The sequence below is a fragment of the Psittacula echo genome (genome assembly GCF_963264785.1).
Source record: "Psittacula echo genome assembly, chromosome: 1".
NCBI classification, from domain to species: Eukaryota; Metazoa; Chordata; class Aves; order Psittaciformes; family Psittacidae; genus Psittacula; species Psittacula echo.
Genome location: NC_137735.1, coordinates 242,298 through 264,289, shown reverse-complemented (window position 1 = coordinate 264,289; position 21,992 = coordinate 242,298). Strand labels below are relative to the sequence as shown.

Sequence of the window (21,992 nt, the reverse complement as noted above, 5' to 3'; positions counted from 1 at the left end):
CATCGTGGTGACTGTTTTGGCACAATGGAGCCCTGTGGCTGCTCTTCCTTTTGGGAAGGGGCTGGATGAGGTGCGGTGCTGCATCCTGGTGCACTTTGGGGCGCTGGAACAGCCGGTGCAGCTCCTGGCACCATGGTGCTTGGTGCTGCACAGCCTGCGTGGCACCTGTGAGCTGTGGGGACCCCAGCTGGTGCATCCCTGGGCAGAGCCATGGTGTCCCCATGCAGAGCCAGTGCTGTGTCAGTGCTGGGGGCCGCGGCTGAGCCCCGTGAGCCGCTCAGACTCATCCCACAGCTCCCGGGCCATGCGGGCGTCGCGGGCAGCCGCCGAGGGCAGCTCCAGGGCGCAGTCGCTGTTGAAGTACTTGCCCGTGATGCCCGCGGCCTCCTCCGACACCGCGCAGTAAATGGTGCTGAGGGCCCCCTGTGCCGCCGACTGCCAGGGCAGGGGTCAGGAGGGGCCTGGTTTCCCCCCAGCACCGTGGGGCCATGGGATGGGCAATCCCAGCGCGTGCTGCCCCAACTGACCTTCATGAAGGGGCGGATGAGGGTGAAGAGCGCCCGGACAACCCAGCTGTAGTGGCGCATGATGCTGGTGCTCACCACGCCGGGGCTCACGGCGTTGGAGGTGACCCCTGTGGAGCTGTGGCATCAGCACCACCCTGGAGCCGTGGCACCTTCCGGCTGCTCCCACCCTGATCCTGCATCCAGTGCCCATCCCAGCAGGAGCAGCACCCCTGAGCCTGGCCCTGGTGCTGCCCCATGCCCTGGCACTGCGGCCACATCCTATGGGGGCTCCAAGGGTGAAACCCCAACGTGCAGCCCCTGCAGCGTGGGGCAGCGGCACAGGGTGGTTGGGAGGGCCATGGAGCTGCATGGCACGGCAATGCATGGCACGGTGCTGCATGGCACGGCAATGCATGGCACCGGCAATGCGCGGTACCCACCTGTACCCTGCAGGTGCCGCGCCAGCTCGGTGCTGAAGAGCACGCCCATGAGCTTGCTGCTGCTGTAGGCAGCGTCTCCGCCGCGGGGCCGGCGCTGCCCGGTGAGGAAGCGGCTGTCGGCGGTGCCGGCGCGGTGCCGGAACGATGCCACGGTCACCACGCGGGCGGGCGCCGAGGCCTTCAGCAGCTCTGCGGTGAGGGCAAGGGGTGAGCGGGGGTCCCCGCGGCTCCGCGGCCCCGGCAGCGCCCGCGCTCACCCAGCAGCAGGTTCGTGAGCAGGAACGGGCCCAGGTAGTTGGTGACGAACGTTTGCTCCAGCCCCTCGGGGGTGACGGCGAAGGGCAGCCCTGGAACGGCGGTCTGGGTTGAGTGATGTGGGCCCGGGAGCTGGACGTACACCGCGAGTGGCGCTGGCGCTTACCGGTGACACCGGCGTTGTGGACCAGCACGTCCAGACGCGGCTCCTCCAGCAGCACGGCGCGGGCGAAGGCGCGCACCGAGGCCAGCGAGCCCGTGTCCAGCTCCCGCAGCACCACCGCGGCGTTCCCGGTGGCCGCGCGGATCTCCTCCAGCGCCGCCCGGCCCCGCTCCCGGCTCCGGCACGCCAGGATGGTGCGGGCGTTCCTGCGCGCCAGCTCCAGCGCCACGCACTTCCCGATGCCTGCGGCACACGGAGCCGGCACCGGTTCATGCCCGTGGAGCGGGGTCCGGGGTCCATGGCCCCGTTCCCTGGGTCCGGGCAGGGCCATAGCCGGGGACCCCACGCGTGCCTTGCATGTGGGAGGACACCGCTGACCCACAGGTCCCACTGCCCCCGCTGTGCCAGCACCGATCCCCGGTGCCCGCGGTGCCCGACAGCGCGGTCGTGGGCTGGGACGTGTCCAGCAGCGCGGTGGCCGTGGCTACCAGCAATTAACTGGCCCCCAGAGGCCGGGCAGGGGCTGCCCGGAGCGCACCGAGCTGCTCCCAGGCTGAGGACACCGGGAACCCGTCCCCGAGCTCGTTGTGCAGCAGCCGGTGGCCAGAGCGGTGCAGGGGATCTATGGCACCAGTGCATGCCCAGGAACCCACCGCCGGCCACTCCTGCAGCCGCATGCACCAAGCAGGGACTGTGGGGCTGCGGCTGGAGAAAGGGACCCTGTGTGCCGCCCGCAGCACGGAGCCGTCGTGCCATCACCCTTGCCTCAGCCCCTTCGCATCCCAGGACAATGGGGCGCTGCCACCAGCTCCGGCTGTGCAAGGAGGGTCTCAAGGCCATGGGAGACCCCAGCCTTGCAGCCCTCAGCCCTGCAGCCACGTCCCGCTGCCCCGCCGGCCCCAGCTCACCGCTGTTGGCCCCGGTGACAATGACGGTCCTGCCGCTCAGGTCCGTGGGGCACTGCCGAGGGTCCCACACGCGTCTCCTCCGTGCCCAGAGCAGCAGCCCCAGGAGCAGCGTGAGCAGGAACCAGCCCGGGTGGCTGCAGGCACTCGTCACCTCCATGGCCGCGGGGGACAGAGTCCGGCCGGGGACCTTTGCCCGGCCCCGCCGCCGGTGGCTTTGGCTCGGCTGAGCTGCCCCTGAGCATCGCCCGCAGCCAAACTGCGGCTCTTTAGAGGCAAATTCTGGACGGTTTTGCAGCCGGAGCTCTGCTGAGCCGGCGAAGGGCCTCGTGGTGGCTCGGCCTCACCGGACACGGTGGGTTTGGGGGCACGGACCAAACGGACCATCCCCGTGGCCGCGGGGCTGCTCTTCATCAGGACACAGGAGCCGGGTGACACCAACGGCTTTGGTTTATTGGGTGCCTCCAGCAGGGCGGGCGCAGCGGACACGGCGCTCAGTGCTCGCCCGTCACCCGCCCGGCCGCGATGACCGCGGAGGCCGCTCCGGGGCGGACGGGTCTCAGCTCCCCTGTCTCCTCCTGCTCCTCCTCCTGCTCCCCGCGCCCCCCTCGCAGCACGGAGCCGCCCCAGCGCACGGAGACCCCGGGCGCCAGCCGGGCCGGGTCCAGTAGGGAACCGAGCGGGCGCGGAACGGCGCCGGGGGGCGGCCGGGACTCCACCGCCGCTGTCTGGGGCTGCGACCCCTCCGCGGAGGCCGGGCCCCGGTGCAGCCGGGAGCTGCTCGGCTCCTGGCCCCTGCTGCGCCGCCCGGCACCGGGATCCAGCACCTCCACGCGCGGCCGGATCCAGCGCTCGGGCCGCCGGCCGGGGCACGGCCCCGGGACCGCCAGCACGGAGCTGGAGCCGCCCCGCTTCGGTCCGCTGCTGAGCGGAGCCCTCCCTGACCATAGCGAGAAGATGCTGTTGCGGGAGAGCGGCGGCAGCCGCGGCTTCTGCCCGCTCAACACGACGCTCCCCAACTCGTCCCCGCAGGAGGACCGCGGCGGCCCGTCCGGCCCCGGTGGCTCCGCTGTCGCGGGTGGCCTGGCCGGGCGGAGCGGGGCTGCCCGCGGCATCGGCGCTTGGGTACGGGCTGGTTTCCCCTTGAGGAACAGGGGAGCGGCGGCCGCCTCGTTCTGCGGCGGCTCCGGGGTGGGCGGCCCCGGCCCCGGCGCGGTGTCACTGCCGCCGGAGACATCATCGGGGAACGGGGGCTGCGCCAGGGAGGATCCAGCTTCGGCCACTCCATCGGGGTCCTGCTGCCCAGCCGGGAACGGGGGGCACGGATCAGAGACCTGGGTGTGGAGGGGGAGCTGGGGTGCGCTGGGGGTGCAGACGGTGCTGCTGCTCGTGGGGTGAGGAACCGCCCCAGCAGCAACCAACACCCCCCGGGCAGCCCCACGGAGCAGAGCCCCCGCTCTGGGGGACAAGAGCACCCGGGGGATCCCTGGATGGGGCCCTTCCCACGTCTCACCTCGTCGGGGCAGCGCTGGGTGCTCAGCACGGGCACGGCGCCCTCTGCCCAGGAGTCGCTGGGGCAGGGCTGGGGCTCCTCATCCTCTCCCTCGGGGTCCAGGTCCCCTTCGTCCCGCAGCAGGAAGCGCCACTGGGCGATGTGCAGCAGCGCGTCCCGCGCAAGGCCCACGGTGAAGGGCACCCGCTGCAGGCAGAACCGCGCTGAGCCCGGCACCCCGGAGCCAGGGAGCCGGGAAGCCATGGAACCAGGGAGCCAGGGAACCATGGAATTACGGTATCATGGAATCAGCCAGGTTGGAAAAGACCTTTAAGCTCCCCAAGTCCAATCCTTACTCCAGCACTGCCAAGGCCACCACTAACCCATGTCCCCAAGTGCCATGTCTATATGTTTTCTGAACACTTGCAGGACGGTGCCTGCAGCCCTGCCCTGGGCAGCCTGTTCCAATGCCTGAGCACCCTCTGGGGCAGGAATTGTTCCTCAGCTCCATCTAAACCTGCCCTGGTGCAGCTTGAGGCCGGTTCCTCTTGTCCCATCCCTTGTTCCTTGGGAGCAGAGCCCAGCCCCTCCTGGCTCCATCCTCCTCTCAGGCAGTTGTAGGGAGCCATCAGGTCCCCCCTGAGCCTTCTCTTCTCCAGACTGAGCCCCCCAGGTCCCTCCTCCCTGTGCTCCAGGCTCTGCCCCAGCCCCGCTGCCCTCCACGGCTGCCCCAGTCCCGCCGGGGCTCTCTCACCTCCCGCCTGGCCCTGGCCCGGGCGCACTCGCCCAGGACGCGCTCCAGCAGCTCCCGCAGGATCTCCCCCACGTCGCTGTCTCCCCGCTGCCTGCCCAGCTCCTGCGGCAGCCACGCGGCCGCGTGCTTCGGGCCCGCGGGGGGGAAGCCGGGCGGCGGCCGGGGCCGGTCCCCGCGGGGCCGGAACGGGGCCGCTCGCTCCCGGGACAGTCTCTTCTGAGGGGACAGGGCGGGTGTGGGGGCACGGGGCGGCGGGGGCAGCCCAGTGCATCCCAGTATGGCCCAGTGCATCCCAGTGCACCCCAGCGCACCCCAGCGCACCCCAGTACATCCCAGTGCACCCCAGCACACCCCAGTACATCCCAGTGCATCCCAGTATGGCCCAAGGCACCCCAGTATGGCCCAGCACACCCCAGTACATCTCAGTGCATCCCAGTATGGCCCAAGGCACCCCAGTATGGCCCATCACACCCCAGTACATCTCAGTGCATCCCAGTACATCCCGGTATGGCCCAGCACACCCAGCACATCCAACACACCCCAGCACACCCCAGTGCATCCCAGTATGGCCCAGCACACCCCAGTACATCCCAGTGCATCCCAGCACACCCCATTGCATCCCAGTATGGCCCAGCACACCCCAGTACATCCCAGCGCATCCCAGCACACCCCAGTACATCCCAGTGCATCCCAGCACACCCCAGTACATCCCAGTGCATCCCAGCACACCCCATTGCATCCCATTGCTCCCCGGCCCCTCCCACCTCTCCCATCCCTCCCGTTGCCGGACGCGTCCCCGTCTCCATGGTAACTCTGGCTCCGCCTCCCGGCGCGCCGCTCACGGTGACGTCACCGCGGCGCGCCGCCCTCTGCCTCATCACGCAGCGTCGCCGTCTCCATGGCTGCGGCCGTCACTGAGTGAGCGGGGCCGGGAACAGGGGGTCCTGGTGGGGAATCGGGAACGGGAATGGGGGGTCCCGGAGGAGAACCGGGAACGAGGGTTCCGGTGGGGAACCGGGGACGGGAACGGGGAACACGGGGACGGGAACAGGGGGTCCCGGGGGGAACCAGGGAACGGGGCCTGGAACGGGGAACCCCGGAGTGGGGACGTGGGGAACCGGTGACGGGAACCGGGCAGGGAGCGGGGAACCGGTGACAGGAAGGGGGAAGGAGACCAGGGCCGGGTACAGGAAGGGGGGTCCTGGTGAGGAATGCGGGATAGGGACGGGAACCGGGGACGGGAACGGGGGCTCTCAGGGAAGAACCCGGGCCGGGAACGGGGAGCCCGAGGGGGGGGCCCTGGCGGGGGCCCGGGCTGCGGCGGGGCAGGCGCGGCTCGGCAGGAGCCCGTTGTCCGGAGCTGGCGGTGCCCGCAGCAGGTACCGGCGGGAGCAGAGCCTCCCGCTGCCCGGCAGCAGCGCGGCGCTGTACAACAACCTCAGCGTGCTCCGCCTGCCCGGGCCGCAGCTCCAGCGCTTCAGCGCCGTGCACGGGCCCAGCCTCAGCCTGCTCAGCGCCGCCGCCGCCGGGCTCGGCCTCTCCCACCGGCAGCTCCCGGCCCGGGAGCCCGGCATCGGCGTCAGCGCCGCGCTGCTCACCCAGGTACGGGGCTGAGGGCGCGGGCGTCTGCGGGCAGCGCTGGGCTGTCAAGGGGAGGGGGGCCCTGCCCCGAGTCCCCCTGCCCGTGTCCCCCCTGCCCGTGTCCCCCCTGCCCGTGTCCCCCCTGCCCGTGTCCCCCCGCCCCGTGTCCCCCTGCCCCGTGTCCCCCCTCCCCGTGTCCCCCCTCCCCGTGTCCCCCCTCCCCGTGTCCCCCCTCCCCGTGTCCCCCTGCCCGTGTCCCCCCTGCCCGTGTCCCCCCTGCCCGTGTCCCCCCGCCCCGTGTCCCCCCGCCCCGTGTCCCCCTGCCCCGTGTCCCCCCTGCCCGTGTCCCCCCGCCCCGTGTCCCCCCTCCCCGTGTCCCCCTCCCCGTGTCCCCCCTCCCCGTGTCCCCCCTCCCCGTGTCCCCCCTCCCCGTGTCCCCCTCCCCGTGTCCCCCCTCCCGGTGTCCCCCCTCCCCGTGTCCCCCTCCCCGTGTCCCCCCGCCCCGTGTCCCCCCTGCCCGTGTCCCCCCTGCCCGTGTCCCCCCTGCCCGTGTCCCCCTCCTCGTGTCCCCCCTCCTCGTGTCCCCCCTCCCCGTGTCCCCCCTCCCCGTGTCCCCCCTGCCCGTGTCCCCCCTGCCCGTGTCCCCCCTCCCCGTGTCCCCCTCCCCGTGTCCCCCCTCCCCGTGTCCCCCCTCCCCGTGTCCCCCTCCCCGTGTCCCCCCTCCCGGTGTCCCCCCTCCCCGTGTCCCCCTCCCCGTGTCCCCCCGCCCCGTGTCCCCCCTGCCCGTGTCCCCCCTGCCCGTGTCCCCCCTGCCCGTGTCCCCCTCCTCGTGTCCCCCCTCCTCGTGTCCCCCCTCCCCGTGTCCCCCCTCCCCGTGTCCCCCCTCCCCGTGTCCCCCCTGCCCGTGTCCCCCCTCCCCGTGTCCCCCTCCCCGTGTCCCCCCTCCCCGTGTCCCCCCTCCCCGTGTCCCCCCGCCCCGTGTCCCCCCGCCCCGTGTCCCCCTGCCCCGTGTCCCCCCTCCCCGTGTCCCCCCTCCCCGTGTCCCCCTCCCCGTGTCCCCCTCCCCGTGTCCCCCCTCCCCGTGTCCCCCTCCCCGTGTCCCCCCTCCCCGTGTCCCCCCTCCCCGTGTCCCCCTCCCCGTGTCCCCCCGCCCCGTGTCCCCCCGCCCCGTGTCCCCCTCCCCGTGTCCCCCCTCCCCGTGTCCCCCTCCCCGTGTCCCCCTCCCCGTGTCCCCCCTCCCCGTGTCCCCCTCCCCGTGTCCCCCCTCCCCGTGTCCCCCCTCCCCGTGTCCCCCTCCCCGTGTCCCCCCTCCCCGTGTCCCCCCTCCCCGTGTCCCCCTCCCCGTGTCCCCCCTCCCCGTGTCCCCCTCCCCGTGTCCCCCTCCCCGTGTCCCCCTCCCCGTGTCCCCCCGCCCCGTGTCCCCCCGCCCCGTGTCCCCCCTCCCCGTGTCCCCCTCCCCGTGTCCCCCTCCCCGTGTCCCCCCTCCCCGTGTCCCCCCGCCCCGTGTCCCCCCTGCCCGTGTCCCCCTGCCCCGTGTCCCCCTGCCCCGTGTCCCCCTCCCCGTGTCCCCCCTCCCCGTGTCCCCCTCCCCGTGTCCCCCTCCCCGTGTCCCCCCTCCCCGTGTCCCCCCTCCCCGTGTCCCCCTCCCCGTGTCCCCCCTCCCCGTGTCCCCCCTCCCCGTGTCCCCCTGCCCGTGTCCCCCCTGCCCGTGTCCCCCCCGCCCCGTGTCCCCCCTGCCCGTGTCCCCCCTGCCCGTGTCCCCCTGCCCGTGTCCCCCTCCCCGTGTCTCCCTGCCCCGTGTCCCCCTCCCCAGCTCCCGCTGAGCGCTGTCCCCGCAGGCAGCCTGGTGCGTTCTGCCCTCGCGGGTGCTGCTGGTGCTGTCTTCCCAGAAGGGGATCCAGGTGAGGTGGCTTCCATGGAGGGGGAGGAGGGAATTTCCCGCACAGGGAGGCTGAGATTGCTGGGGGGAGAGGGAGGGTCCTGGGAACCTGCTGGGTCCTGCTGCGAGTCCAGGGCTGTCTCTGTCTCTTGGGGACCTCCTGGAGCAGTGATTGGGCCTGAAGCCGTAAGGGAATCATAGAATCCAAAATCCCAGCTTGGGAGGGAGCTCAGGGATCCTCTGCTCCAACCTTTCCAGGCACAGCATGACCTAGACTGGATGTCCCAGCACCCTGTGCAGCCCAGCCTTAAGCGTCCAACGTTAGGAATCCACCACTTCCCTGAGGAGATCATTCCATCTCCGACTGTTCTCATTGGGAAAGGTTTCCCTCTTGTGTCCAGCTGGAATCTCCCCAGCAGTAACTTGTGCCCATTAGCCCTCAGCTTTCCCATGGGACTCCTTGTCCAAAGGGAGTCTCCATCTTCTCTGCAGCCCCCCTTTAACTCCTGGCACATGGGATCAGGTCTTCCCAAGCCACCTCTTTCCAGCTGGACAGTCCCAGCTCTCTCAGCCTTTCCTCGCTCACTGCCCAGCCCTCGGATCACCTTTGTGGCCCTTCCCTGGACCCCTCCATCCCCTCCATGTCGTTGTGTGCAGCAGGGACCGCACCGGGCCCAGTGGCCCCTCCCCAGCTCTTGCCTTCACCCTAGCTCTGTCCCTCTGCAGATGTACGAGGCCGACGGCTCGGTCCTGGTTTATTGGCACGCGCTGGACGTGGCAGAGCATCCTCCCGGTAATGCCGCGGTGGGGCCCAGGCCTTCCCTGCACCCAGGGGATCCCCACAACCCTGCTGCCCCAGCTGGAGCCCACACGGCCCCACTGCGATGCCCCTGGTGTGACTGGCTCCCGGTGCTCCCGGTGTGACCGGCTCCCGGTTTCCTTGCAGCACAAGCCATCTTTGCCCGTGGGATTGCTGCGGCGGGAGAGCGCTTCATCTGCGTGGGTGAGTGGAGCATGGGGAAGGATGGGAGGGAAAGCAGGGAGGGCAGCCATAGGGAAGGGCAGGAGGAGGTTGGGTGTCCATAGGGAAGGATGGAGGGTTGCTGGGTGTCCATAGGGAAGGATGGAGGGTTGCTGGGTGTCCATAGGGAAGGATGGAGGGTTGCTGGGTGTCCATAGGGAAGGATGGAGGGTTGCTGGGTATCCATAGGGAAGGATGGAGGGTTGCTGGGTGTCCATAGGGAAGGATGGAGGGTTGCTGGGTGTCCATAGGGAAGGATGGAGGGTTGCTGGGTATCCATAGGGAAGGGCAGGAGGAGCTTTGGTGGCCATGGTGCCTGTTGGGGCAGGCAAGGGGTGGTGCTGGCAGTGAGGCCCCCCTGTGCCGCAGGGACGTCCTCGGGGCCGGTGCTGGTGTTTGACATCCCCCCCAAAGGCACCAACGTGACGGTGAGCGAGGTCCTGGAGCAGCACGGAGCCGCCGTCACCGACATCGCAGCAGAGCAGGGCCGGGCCCCGGTAGGCCCCGGGGGCTCCGGTGCTGGGGGTTCCACAGCGTCGGGTTTGTGGGTGTCTGCATGAGGGGACCGACTCCTGGAGCAGTCACCCCCAGCTGGGCCCATGTTCTCGTCCCCATCAGTGCTGAGCTGGGCTCTGCTGCCCAAGCACCTCTGTTCCCTGTTTCCCAGCTCACTGAGGCTCAGCCCAAGGGAGCTGCTTCCTCACAGCCTCGCTGCTGGCTCAGGGGATCCCGGGATCCATTGGGATCCACCAGGCCGAGTGCTGGAGCATGGGAAGAGCTGTTGAAGCATGGTCCAGGACTGGGATGGGGCTCCTCTCAGTGCAGCTTCTTCTGACACCTCTCAGATGCACCGGTTGGGTTCCTCATTGACCCCTTCCTCGTCCTTGCACCCTCTTACTTGGCTCCATTTAACTTTCCCTGACAGGTTCCCAGTGAGCCTGGACATGGAGCCTGGTTCCCTGAGGGCCGCCCTAGAACCAGGATAGGCCCACAGCATGGTTTGAAGGGACCTTAAAGCTCCTCCAGCTCCAACTCTTGCCACAGGCAGAGATCCCTTCCACTGTGTCCAACCTGGCCTTGAACACTGCCAGGGATGGGGCAGCCACAGCTTCTCTGGGCACCCTGTGCCAGCGCCTCAGCACCCTCACAGGGAAGAGCTTCTGCCTAAGAGCTCAGCTCAGTCTCCCCTCTGGCAGGTTAAAGCCATTCCCCTTGGCCTGTCCCTACAGGCCCTTGTCCCAAGCCCCTCTCCAGCTTTCCTGCAGTCCCTTCAGGCACTGAAGCTGCTCTGAGGGCTCCCAGAGCTGCTCCCTGCGGTGTTCCCCAGCCTGGGTTTGTGCTGGGGCTGTCCCCACCCAGGGTAGGTCCTTGCTCTTGTGCTGTGCAGGACCCCAGTTCCGTTCCATCCTCCCGCCCCTCCCAGCCCAGCTCCATGGGTTGTTAACGCTTCCCACGGGGCAAGGACAGGCCCTGGCATGGGAATTCCGGGTGCCTGGAGGTGCGGGTGCGGGGCGGGTGTGCAGGGAGGGACGCGGTGCCGCTTCCTCGAAAGCCACCCCCTGTGTCATCGGCATTACCCAACGCGAGCGTGTTCAGGCAGAGGCTCCGGTGCCAGCCCTGCTCCCTGGTTAAACCAGGAGCTGTTAAACCAGAACCCGGGCCTGGCTGTGCCCTGCAGCAATGGGGCAGGGAGAACCTTGTGCCGGTGCTGACCCTGACCCGGCTCTGCTCTGCAGGATGGGGCTGGAGACCTGGTGAGTGCCGATGACGCCGGGACCCTGTGTGTGTGGAGCACGGGTGAGGAGTTCAGGCTGGTCAGCAAGGTCCCGGCCTGCGGGTGAGCCCCGGGGTGATGAGGGGGTGGGGGGGGGCCGTGGGGCTGCACAGGGGTGACTCCTGTCCCGTTCCCAGCTGTACCTGCTCCTCCGTGGTGCTGTGGCACGGGACGGTGGCCGCTGGCTTCGGGAACGGGCAGATCCGGCTGTATGAGGCGGCAAGCGGGCGGCTGCGCGCACAGGTCAATGCGCACGCACGATGGATCAATGCACTGGACCTGGCACCAGAGACAGGGAAGGTACAGCTGGGAGCATGGGTGTCCCGGCATCCTCATCTGCATCCTCATCTGCATCCCGCCTGCATCCTGACCTGCATCCCGCCTGCATCCTGACCTGCATCCCGCCTGCATCCTGACCTGCATCCCGCCTGCATCCCGCCTGCATCCCGCCTGCATCCCGCCTGCATCCCGCCTGCATCCCGCCTGCATCCTGCCTGCATCCCACCATCCCAGAGCGTGCAGCCTGCAATGGCCATGCAGGGGCTGCTCCCTGGCACTGCCACCTCCATGCCCCCGCTCTGGATCCCCGGTCCCCACAGCCTCTGTCCTGTTCCCTCTGCAGCTGCTCTCGGGTGCGGAGGATTCCTTTGTTCACGTCTGGAAGCTCAGCAGGAACCCGGACACCGACGATGTTGAGGTGAGTTGGGTGAGGAGAAGCTGCCTCAAACCCCCCCTGTGTGCTGGGTGCAGCCCCAGAGCGTGAGCAGCAGCACAGGGCGCAGATCCTGCCCCTCTGCTGTGGGAAGGGGAGGCCTGAGAGCAGCTTCAGTGCCTAAAGGGGCCATGGGAAACCTGGAGAAGGGCTTGGGACAAGGGATGGAGGGATGGGATCAGAAGTAATGGCTTCCAACTGGAATAGGGAAGAGTTGGATGGGGTACAAGGAGGGTGGTGGAACATTGGAATGGATTGAATGGAGAAGCTGTGGCTGCCCCATCCCTGGCAGTGTTCGAGGCCAGGTTGGACACAGGGGCTTGGAGCAAGCTGCTCCAGTGGAAGGGGTCCCTGCCCGTGGCAGGGGTTGGAGCTGGAGGAGCTTTAACATCCCTTCCAACACAAACCAGTTTGGGTTATGATTCTTGTGCTCCTGCAATGCTGAGCTCAGGCCATGGCTCACGTCCCAGCCCCTGTTCCCGTCCTCCTGCAGTCAGGCCGTTCCCGGGTTCTCCGGTCCCACATCCCGTGTCCTGTCCCGCAGATCCAGCACTGTCACGCCGAGTGCGTTCCCGACACCCAGGTCTGCGGCGCCCGCTTCTGCGATCCCGAGGGAAACTCCTTCGCTGTCACCGGCTATGACCTGAGTGAGATCTTCCGCTACAGCCGGGCCTAGAGCGTGCCTGGGGGTGCCGGGAGAGCCGGGATGCACCGGGATCAGCGGCACTGAGGCTCCGTAAGCAGGAGTCAGCACTGAGCCCCAGCTTCTGCTCCATGGCACCCAGTGATGGAAATCCGGGTGAAGGTGGAGCTCAGCCACGATTCCCTCGCTCCCAAACTCACCTCACCCTCGGTGTGAGCAGGGAATGCGGGCTTAGGGCTGCTCCAGCCACACTGCGGGTTGCTGAGCCCCACATCAAGGCACTCAGCCCCACATCATCCTCCCCCCTCCAGCCCTGCGGGGAGAGGCAGCGGCGTGGCTGAGAGCAGAACCAGCCCCGCTGTTCCCAGCTCCGGTTCCACCGGGATCGGATCCCGGCCCAACCGGTGCTTGGTGCTGGGAGCGCCGCCGGCCACGTCCCACCCGTGGGTGCAGCTCCGCGGGGCCGCCCTGCCCCGGGGCGAGGAGGAGCCGGTTCTGCTCAGCGGGGACACGGGGGGGGACCCCTCAGACCCGGCCAGATGTGCGGGGCCGCAGCTGCGCTGCGCCGGGGCAGCGGCTCTGTGCTCGCTGCTGCCCCCCGGGACCGGCCCTGGCCCCGCTGCTGCTGTGGCCGCTGCTGCCACCGCGTCCTCCGGGGCTCCCCCTGCACCCCCAGAGCCCGGCCGGGCTGCAGTGGGCGCAGGGGCTGCTCCTGCCCCCCCGGCCCCTTCCCATCAGAATGCCCTGTCCCCGCACTCCTATCCCGGCCATGGAATCCAACGTGGCCCCAGGGACCAGCGCAGCCTCCAGCTCCGCTCCCAGGGCCTGGGGGGGACTCTGGGGGTGCTGCGGGGCCAACGCAGCCCTGCGGGGGGTTGAGCTCCCGCCGTGGCCCCTCCTGCCACGCTGCGGCTGCAGCCGGGGGTCCAGCTCCCCCCACGCTCCCCGAGGCTATGGGGCACAGACCCCACTCTGTGTATCCCCAAGCCCCCCCTACGAGCTGCACCCCCGTAGTGTTCTTCCTCCCCCAGCTATGGGTCAGGATCCCCTACTCCTCTCTGTGTGCCCCTACCAGGATAAATACACCTGAATGAAGCTGCCCCGAGTCAGTCCTTCCTGCGGGGGGGGGATGGCACCGGGGGGGTGACAGCGAGGCCGGTCCCGTTACAAAAAGCTTTATTAAAGGTTAAAAGAGCCGCTGCGAGGCGGGGGCTGCCCCTCGCGGTGCCGGGGCCCGGGGGGGGTCCCGGGGGGGGGCCGGATCCGCGATGCTCGTGTACAAAAGTCTACAAAGGGGTTGTGCAGTTGAGGCCGGGGCCGGGCGCGGCCAAGGCACGAGATGAGCGGGGGGGGGGGGGGGTCCGTGCCGAGCCGTGCCCCTGCCCCTTCCCTCCCCCCCCCAAAGCACCCAGGGACCCCCCCCTGCTCACAGCTTGGCCGCTGCGGGCGCGGGGCCGAGGAGGCAGCACCAGAGCGGTCAGAGGTAGCACCAGCGATGGGCAGCGCCCGGCGGGGCCCGGCCCCCCCCAGCTCAGGACACGTGCGGCCGCCAGAAGCACCACTTGGGGCGCGGGTGCTGCGCGCGGTCCCGCTGCTCCTCGCGCTCCCGCTCCTTCTTGCAGCGCAGGTACAGGTCCTCCTCCTTCAGGTACCACACGGGCGGCCAGCGGTGCCGCTCGAAGTGCGCCTGGTTCTCTGCGGGCACAGTGCGAGGGACGGGACGGGAGGAGGGACGGTACAGGGTGAGGTATGGTACGGGATGAGGTATGGTACAGGGTGAGGTATGGTACGGGATGAGGTATGGTACGGGATGAGGTATGGTACAGGGTGAGGTATGGTACGGGGTGAGGTATGGTACGGGATGAGGTATGGTACGGGATGAGGTATGGTACGGGGTGAGGTATGGTACGGGGTGAGGTATGGTACGGGATGAGGTATGGTACGGGGTGAGGTATGGTACGGGGTGAGGTATGGTACAGGGTGAGGTATGGTACGGGGTGAGGTATGGTACAGGGTGAGGTATGGTACAGGGTGAGGTATGGTACGGGATGAGGTATGGTACAGGGTGAGGTATGGTACGGGGTGAGGTATGGTACGGGGTGAGGTATGGTACAGGGTGAGGTATGGTACGGGGTGAGGTATGGTACGGGATGAGGTATGGTACGGGATGAGGTATGGTACAGGGTGAGGTATGGTACTGGGTGAGGTATGGTACGGGATGAGGTATGGTACAGGGTGAGGTATGGTACGGGATGAGGTATGGTACAGGGTGAGGTATGGTACGGGGTGAGGTATGGTACAGGGTGAGGTATGGTACAGGGTGAGGTATGGTACGGGGTGAGGTATGGTACAGGGTGAGGTATGGTACGGGGTGAGGTATGGTACGGGATGAGGTATGGTACGGGATGAGGTATGGTACAGGGTGAGGTATGGTACGGGATGAGGTATGGTACAGGGTGAGGTATGGTACGGGGTGAGGTATGGTACGGGATGAGGTATGGTACGGGATGAGGTATGGTACGGGGTGAGGTATGGTACAGGGTGAGGTATGGTACAGGGTGAGGTATGGTACGGGATGAGGTATGGTACGGGATGAGGTATGGTACGGGGTGAGGTATGGTACGGGGTGAGGTATGGTACGGGATGAGGTATGGTACAGGGTGAGGTATGGTACGGGATGAGGTATGGTACGGGATGAGGTATGGTACAGGGTGAGGTATGGTACGGGGTGAGGTATGGTACAGGGTGAGGTATGGTACGGGATGAGGTATGGTACGGGGTGAGGTATGGTACAGGGTGAGGTATGGTACAGGGTGAGGTATGGTACAGGGTGAGGTATGGTACGGGATGAGGTATGGTACGGGATGAGGTATGGTACGGGGTGAGGTATGGTACGGGGTGAGGTATGGTACAGGGTGAGGTATGGTACGGGATGAGGTATGGTACAGGGTGAGGTATGGTACGGGATGAGGTATGGTACGGGATGAGGTATGGTACAGGGTGAGGTATGGTACGGGATGAGGTATGGTACGGGATGAGGTATGGTACGGGGTGAGGTATGGTACAGGGTGAGGTATGGTACAGGGTGAGGTATGGTACGGGGTGAGGTATGGTACGGGGTGAGGTATGGTACGGGATGAGGTATGGTACGGGATGAGGTATGGTACAGGGTGAGGTATGGTACAGGGTGAGGTATGGTACGGGATGAGGTATGGTACGGGATGAGGTATGGTACGGGGTGAGGTATGGTACGGGGTGAGGTATGGTACAGGGTGAGGTATGGTACAGGGTGAGGTATGGTACGGGATGAGGTATGGTACGGGATGAGGTATGGTACGGGGTGAGGTATGGTACAGGGTGAGGTATGGTACAGGGTGAGGTATGGTACGGGATGAGGTATGGTACGGGGTGAGGTATGGTACAGGGTGAGGTATGGTACAGGGTGAGGTATGGTACAGGGTGAGGTATGGTACGGGATGAGGTATGGTACGGGGTGAGGTATGGTACAGGGTGAGGTATGGTACAGGGTGAGGTATGGTACGGGATGAGGTATGGTACGGGATGAGGTATGGTACGGGGTGAGGTATGGTACAGGGTGAGGTATGGTACAGGGTGAGGTATGGTACGGGATGAGGTATGGTACGGGGTGAGGTATGGTACAGGGTGAGGTATGGTACAGGGTGAGGTATGGTACAGGGTGAGGTACGGTACGGGATGAGGTACGGTACGGGGTGAGGTATGGTACGGGGTGAGGTATGGTACAGGGTGAGGTATGGTACAGGGTGAGGTACGGTACGGGATGAGGTACGGTACGGGGTGAGGTATGGTACAGGGTGAGGTATGGTACGGGGTGAGGTATGGTACGGGGTGAGGTATGGTACGGGGTGAGGTATGGTACAGGGTGAGGTATGGTACAGGGTGAGGTATGGTACGGGATGAGGTATGGTACAGGGTGAGGTATGGTACGGGATGAGGTATGGTACGGGGTGAGGTATGGTACGGGATGAGGTATGGTACGGGATGAGGTATGGTACGGGGTGAGGTATGGTACGGGGTGAGGTATGGTACAGGGTGAGGTATGGTACGGGATGAGGTATGGTACGGGATGAGGTATGGTACAGGGTGAGGTATGGTACAGGGTGAGGTATGGTACGGGATGAGGTATGGTACAGGGTGAGGTATGGTACGGGATGAGGTATGGTACGGGGTGAGGTATGGTACAGGGTGAGGTATGGTACAGGGTGAGGTATGGTACGGGATGAGGTATGGTACAGGGTGAGGTATGGTACAGGGTGAGGTATGGTACGGGATGAGGTATGGTACAGGGTGAGGTATGGTACAGGGTGAGGTATGGTAGAGGGTGAGGTATGGTACAGGGTGAGGTATGGTACAGGGTGAGGTATGGTACGGGGTGAGGTATGGTACGGGATGAGGTATGGTACGGGGTGAGGTATGGTACAGGGTGAGGTATGGTACAGGGTGAGGTATGGTACGGGGTGAGGTATGGTACGGGGTGAGGTATGGTACAGGGTGAGGTATGGTACGGGGTGAGGTATGGTACAGGGTGAGGTATGGTACGGGATGAGGTATGGTACAGGGTGAGGTATGGTACAGGGTGAGGTATGGTACGGGATGAGGTATGGTACAGGGTGAGGTATGGTACGGGGTGAGGTATGGTACAGGGTGAGGTATGGTACAGGGTGAGGTATGGTACGGGATGAGGTATGGTACAGGGTGAGGTATGGTACGGGATGAGGTATGATACGGTACAGGAAGAGGTATGGCACAGCATGGCATGAGGTATGGTATGGCACAGTGTGTGTTACGGCATGGTACAGCATGAGGTATGGCATGGCACAGAATGAGGTACGGTATGGTACAGCATGTGGTATGGCATGGCACAATGCGTGTTATGGCATGGCACAGTGTGGTATGGCACAGCACAGCATGGCACAACACATGGTATGGCATGGGAGGGTAGTATGGCATGGAGGGTATGGCACGGCGTATAGCACAGTATAGCATGATACTGTATAACACTCGTTATGGCATAGCACGACACAACATGGCATGGTATGGGCACGGCCTGGCACAGCCCTCTGTGGCACAGTACGGCATGGTGCGGCATGGGATGGCAGGGTATGGCACACTATGGCACCGTATGGCACGCTATGGCACAGTACGGCCTGGCATGCAACGTACCTGGGGACATGAACTTCATGTGCCGGGGGAAGCGGCGGCAGACGCTGTTGTAGTTGGTGCAGATGTAGTGCCGGCACCAGGCCGCCAGCTGCCGCGCGTTGTGGAACTGCCGGGGGGGAGAGGGTCTCATCCTGCCCGGAGGGGCTGCCGGTGCCACACAGCGACCCACAGCACCCCCTGACCCCCCCAGCACCCCCTGACCCCCCCAGCACCCCCTGTACCCCACAGCACCCCCTGAGCCCCCCAGCACCCCCTGACCCCCCCAGCACCCCCTGCACCCCAAAGCACCCCCTGAGCCCCACAGCACCCCCTGCACCCCAAAAGTCCTCCCCTGCACTCACCTGCGTCAGCTCCAGGTAGAGCAGGACCTGCTCATCGATCTCCACCCGCTGCATGAACGCCCGCAGCAGCTCGTCCACCGCGTACTGCTCTGGGGGGGGACAGCGATGGGGTGGGGGGGACACGCTGGGGCCGCGAGCGGGGAAGGGCACTGTGGCTGCAGCGCGCCCGGGGGCAACCGCGCTTGTCCGGCCCTTGTTGGTAAGAGCCATCGATCTCTGTGTCACCGTCACCACATTGATGGATGACATCAATGGGGGCCCGGGGGGGTCAGGGAGGGTCTGGGGGGGGGTCAATGGGTGTCCAGGGGAGTCCGGGGCAACCGCGCTCATCCAGCTTTGGTTGATGAGGAAGACATCGATCCCCATGTCCCCGTCACTGCATTGACAAGTGACATCAACGGGGGTAAATGGAGGGGCCTCGGGGTGCCGGTGGGGTCTCACCGGTGAGCGCCTGCAGGCGCGGCAGGCAGAGCCGGTCGGTCAGGATGAGCAGCTCCATCGCGTCCAGGTCGGGCGCCGGGGTGAAGACCCCGGTGTAGAGGAACTCCAGGACGGCGCAGAGAGAGGCACAGCCGGTGCCGGGCAGCGGGACCTGGGCACAACGGGGGGCTCTGGGGGGGGGAACGCTGGGGCCGGCAGCGCCATGGGCACAACGGGACTGCAGGACCCCCCCCCCCGGTGTCCCCATCCCCATCCCCTCACCTCAGAGGCGTAGCTCTCCCGAAACGCTCCCCGGAACATCGCCATCATCCAGTCGCAGCCCGCGATGAGCAGCGGTTTGTGCGCCGGCACCGCGCCGTCGTCCACCCGGAACACCACGTCTGGCACCGCAGGGGACGGCACAGCGTGGGGACAGGTATCCCACCTCCGTGCCGGTCACCGCGTGCCACCCGCGGGAAGGGCAGGGTCCCGGTGATGTCCCCATCCAGGGCCCCCCGTACCTGCGAAGACGCCCTTGGCCAGGCACTCCTTGATGCGGTTGGCGCGGCGGACGTGGAAGGCTTTGGTGATCTCCTGGTTCATGAAGCTCTCCTTGTTGAGCACATTGGCCACCATCATGCGCAGATCGAAGACCTCCAGCAGCTCGGCGATGGTGGCCACGTGCCGCAGGTCATCGCGGGCCTGGTCCAGCCGCCCGGTGTACAGGTACTCGAGCACGGCGCGGAATGGCTCCGCCTGCACGCGCGGCTCCATGCGCACCAGCACCATGCGTCGCTCCCGCCTCGACACCGGCTCCGGCACCACCTCCCAGCTCATGCTCACAAACCCACGGCCCCACGCGGACAGGTCCCGGACGCTGCTGTCCCCTGTGTCCCCCCCTGCATCCCCTGTGCTGTCCCCAGCCACCGGCCGCAGCGCATCATCACTGTGAGAGCCCAGCATCGGGGCGCTGCCACCCTCGGCCGGGCTCCCCCGGTCCCCATCCAGGCTCTGGGTGCGCGCAGCCGGCCCCTCGGCCCCCCTCTGTGGCCCCTCCAGCGTGAAGAGGTCGTAGAACTTGGAGCAGGAGGTGGCCAGGTAGACACGGTGGGCGAACACGCGCTGCCCGCCCTGCAGCTGGAAGACGACGTCGGCGCAGAGCGGGGTGCGGAAGAGCGCGGCAGGGCCCCAGCCACAGCTGGCCGGGGCCTCGGGGACCTGGATGACCGGCGGCGGGGGCTTGGGGGGCAGGAACGGCGCCTGCAGCAGCGGCCGCTGCATCTTCTTCAGGTGCGACTTCCAGAACTGGAGGTGGCGGCGGGAGATGAGCGCGGCGCGGATGGCGTTGTCGAACACGTCCTTGATGCCGAACTGCGCCACCACGCTGGTCTCGTAGTACGGCACCCCCAGCTCCTTGGCCACCTCGTGCCCGCGCTCCGGGGGCAGGATGTCCGTGGGCTTGATGGGCCTATGGGGGACACAGAGCCGGGCCGCGTCACCGCCGAGGGGTCCCCCTCCCCATCCCACCCCCCGGTGCGGCGGGGTCCTCACTTGGCCAGGGGCCGCCGGGCCCGGTTGACGGCCTCCAGGTCTGCATAGCGCAGGTCCAGCTGGCAGCCGACCAGCACGATGGGTGTCCGCGGGCAGAAGTGCTTGATCTCGGGGTACCACATGGTCTTCACGTGCCGCAGGGAGTTGGGGTTGGCCAGGGAGAAGCACAGAACCACCACATCCGACCTGCGGCAGGACAGCAGCAGGAGGAAGAGGAGGAAGAGGAGGGTGAGGGCAGCCCGGCCCCAGCGCATCCTGCTGTCACCCGGCGTCCCCAGGCCACCCCCTGCACCCCACCTTGCTCAGGGAATGGCACTGGGGTCCCATCATTGACCAGGGACACCCATGGCTGGAGCCGGCTGCCCCCAGCACTGGACCCATCCCCCTGTACCCCACAGGGCTCTGCCCCACGGCCCACTGGAGCCTCATGGCCATGCACAGGACAGATGACAGATGGGAGGCAGGAAGATGACGGTGCCCGGCTCTGTGTCGGGTTGGCCAAGCCAACGGCCACCTCAGCTTTGTTACAGCACAGGACCTGCACTGCACAGCACGGGACCCACTCTGACCCCAGGCCCTCCTGGGGCTGCAGGATGGACCCACAGAAAGCAGCCGGGCCCCAGCACCGTCCCTGCCCCAGCGCCCCAAGCCCCTTCCCGATGCTGCCACGGGGCTGCCCCACGGCCTCCAGGTCCCAGCCCGGTGCTGGCACCTCCCGGGGCTCGGGGGAGCCTCTCCGGGCAAGGTGACAGGGGACGCGCCCGAGATGCCAGCGGCCCCGGGTCCCCGCAGCCCCCGGGGGCCCTTATAAGGTGCCCGGGAGCAGCCACGTGGGCCCGAACCGGGCTTGTTTTTAGTCTGCGCCTTGCCAAGACGTGACCAGGAGGCGCCTCTGGAGCGGGGCCCGTGTCACGGACCAAGATAGCGCCACCGCGGGCCCCCCGCCAGCACCGGGACCGGCGCCACCGGCCCGGAGCCGTGGGACCCTCGGCGGGGGCAGCCCCGCACCCCCGGTGCCCCCCGCGGTCCCCCGCGGTGCTGGGGCAGATAAGAGCCGCACTGGCACCGGTGCGACCGGCGATAACGGCCGGGACGTGCCGGTTGGAGGGGGGAAACCCAGGGCAGTGGGCCCGGAGGTCCCAGCACCCCCGGTCCCTGCGGGGATGAACAGAGCAGGGTCACGGCGGCCCCGGGCTGCCTCTGGATGGGGCAGCGCTGCCGGACCCCGCCGTCGAGGGTTTGGGGGGGCTAAAGGGGCGCTTGGGGTGCTGGAAGGGGCACGGGGAGGCCGCTTTGGGTCCCTGTGTCCCCACTGGGTGGGGAGGGCTGGAGGGGCTGGGTGCAAGGGGGGGATGGGGGTGCTGGCGGGGGTTCGGGGTGCTGGGGGGGGTCAGGGTGCGCTGGGGATCAGGGTGCTGGTGGGAGGGGGGGTTCTGGGGGGGATCACGGTGCCGGCGGGGGTGGGGACGCGGCGGCTCCCACCTGCCATAGGCGAAGCGCCGATCCTTGTGGTGGTCCCCGAAGGTGTCCCAGAGCCGCAGGGAGACGCTGACCTCGTCCACCACATCCCGGGAGCGCTCCAGCACCTGCGGCACACGGGGACCCCGTCACGGCACCCCCGGGACCCCCGCATGCGGTACCCCCCGCACCCGCGGTCCGCACCCCGCACCTCCTGGCAGACGCGGTACTGGTCGATGGCCCACACGGTGGGGACGTGCGTGGCCAGGAGCTGGTACTGGCTGAGCGTGGCGTTGCAGGCGCGGGCGCAGATGAGCCGCGTCTTGCCCACCGCGTTGTCCCCGACCACCACGCACTTGATGGTCTCGACGTTGGGCCGCTCGTAGTCCACGTCCAGGTCCATGTGCGCCGCGGGGGCCCCGGGCCCGGCCCCACTCGGTCGCGGCCGCGCTCAGCGCCGACCCCGGACCCCCCCCCCGGACCGGCCCCGGCCCCGCCGCCGCCCGGGCCCGCTACCGCGCCCGCCCCGCCCCGCCCCGCCCCGCGGCCAATCAGCGCCCGCTCTGCCGCCGCGCCCCGCCCCCTGGGCCCCGCCCCTCAGGCTCCGCCAATCGCAGCCCGGCTCGCCCCGCCTCGCCCCGCCCACACCGCTCCATTCCCCCCCCCCCCCCAGCCCGGCCCCGGCCGCCGCGCGGACAAAGGAGCGCCGCCAGGGGGCGCCGCGCAAGCGTGACTGCACCCCCACAGCGGGTGGAGGCCACGCCCCCGCGAGAGGGGCGGGGCTAAATGGACACGCCCCCTGCGCTCGCCCCGCCCACCGGTGGGTAATGGAGGGGACTCCCAGTGACACCAGGGACAGCAGCGACACCAGTGGCACCGGTGACAGCAGCGACAG

The 21,992-nt window shown here is 67.8% G+C and overlaps 3 protein-coding genes across 6 annotated transcripts; 1 reads left to right on the top strand and 2 right to left on the bottom strand.

The window, feature by feature from the left end:
• Positions 1-240: 240 nt before the first annotated feature.
• Positions 241-2,429, bottom strand: LOC308229018 (retinol dehydrogenase 12-like; the record flags this gene model as incomplete). The annotated part of the gene is made up of 6 exons (XM_080632755.1): positions 241-435; positions 528-642; positions 943-1,135; positions 1,204-1,293; positions 1,368-1,607; positions 2,273-2,429. The coding sequence occupies 6 exons, from the start codon at positions 2,427-2,429 to the stop codon at positions 241-243; spliced, it is 990 nt and encodes a 329-aa protein (XP_080488881.1).
• Positions 2,430-5,400: 2,971 nt separating this feature from the next.
• On the top strand, positions 5,401-13,188 carry WDR54 (WD repeat domain 54). 2 transcript variants are annotated; one of them, XM_080629130.1, is made up of 10 exons: positions 5,401-5,433; positions 5,892-6,117; positions 7,935-7,997; positions 8,702-8,768; positions 8,922-8,978; positions 9,411-9,493; positions 10,733-10,833; positions 10,908-11,070; positions 11,393-11,467; positions 12,027-13,188. In XM_080629130.1, exons 1-10 carry the CDS (start codon positions 5,414-5,416, stop codon positions 12,156-12,158), a joined length of 987 nt encoding a protein of 328 aa, XP_080485256.1. In that variant the 5' UTR covers positions 5,401-5,413; the 3' UTR covers positions 12,159-13,188. The 2 variants fall into 2 exon arrangements, with proteins under 2 accessions (XP_080485256.1, XP_080485255.1); XM_080629129.1 differs by having other exon boundaries at positions 9,366-9,493.
• A 108-nt stretch (positions 13,189-13,296) lies between these two features.
• LOC308226741 (rho-related BTB domain-containing protein 2-like) lies at positions 13,297-21,596 on the bottom strand. Of its 3 annotated transcripts, XM_080628735.1 has the most exons (9): positions 21,309-21,596; positions 21,122-21,225; positions 19,640-19,825; positions 18,610-19,556; positions 18,371-18,489; positions 18,110-18,260; positions 17,669-17,757; positions 17,328-17,433; positions 13,297-13,820 (listed from the first exon to the last, which is right to left on the bottom strand). In XM_080628735.1, the coding sequence occupies exons 1-9, from the start codon at positions 21,498-21,500 to the stop codon at positions 13,657-13,659; spliced, it is 2,058 nt and encodes a 685-aa protein (XP_080484861.1). In that variant the 5' UTR covers positions 21,501-21,596; the 3' UTR covers positions 13,297-13,656. The 3 variants fall into 3 exon arrangements, with proteins under 3 accessions (XP_080484861.1, XP_080484862.1, XP_080484863.1); XM_080628736.1 differs by lacking the exon at positions 21,122-21,225 and having other exon boundaries at positions 21,454-21,596; XM_080628737.1 differs by lacking the exon at positions 13,297-13,820 and having other exon boundaries at positions 17,669-17,752.
• Between the last annotated feature and the right edge of the window lie 396 nt (positions 21,597-21,992).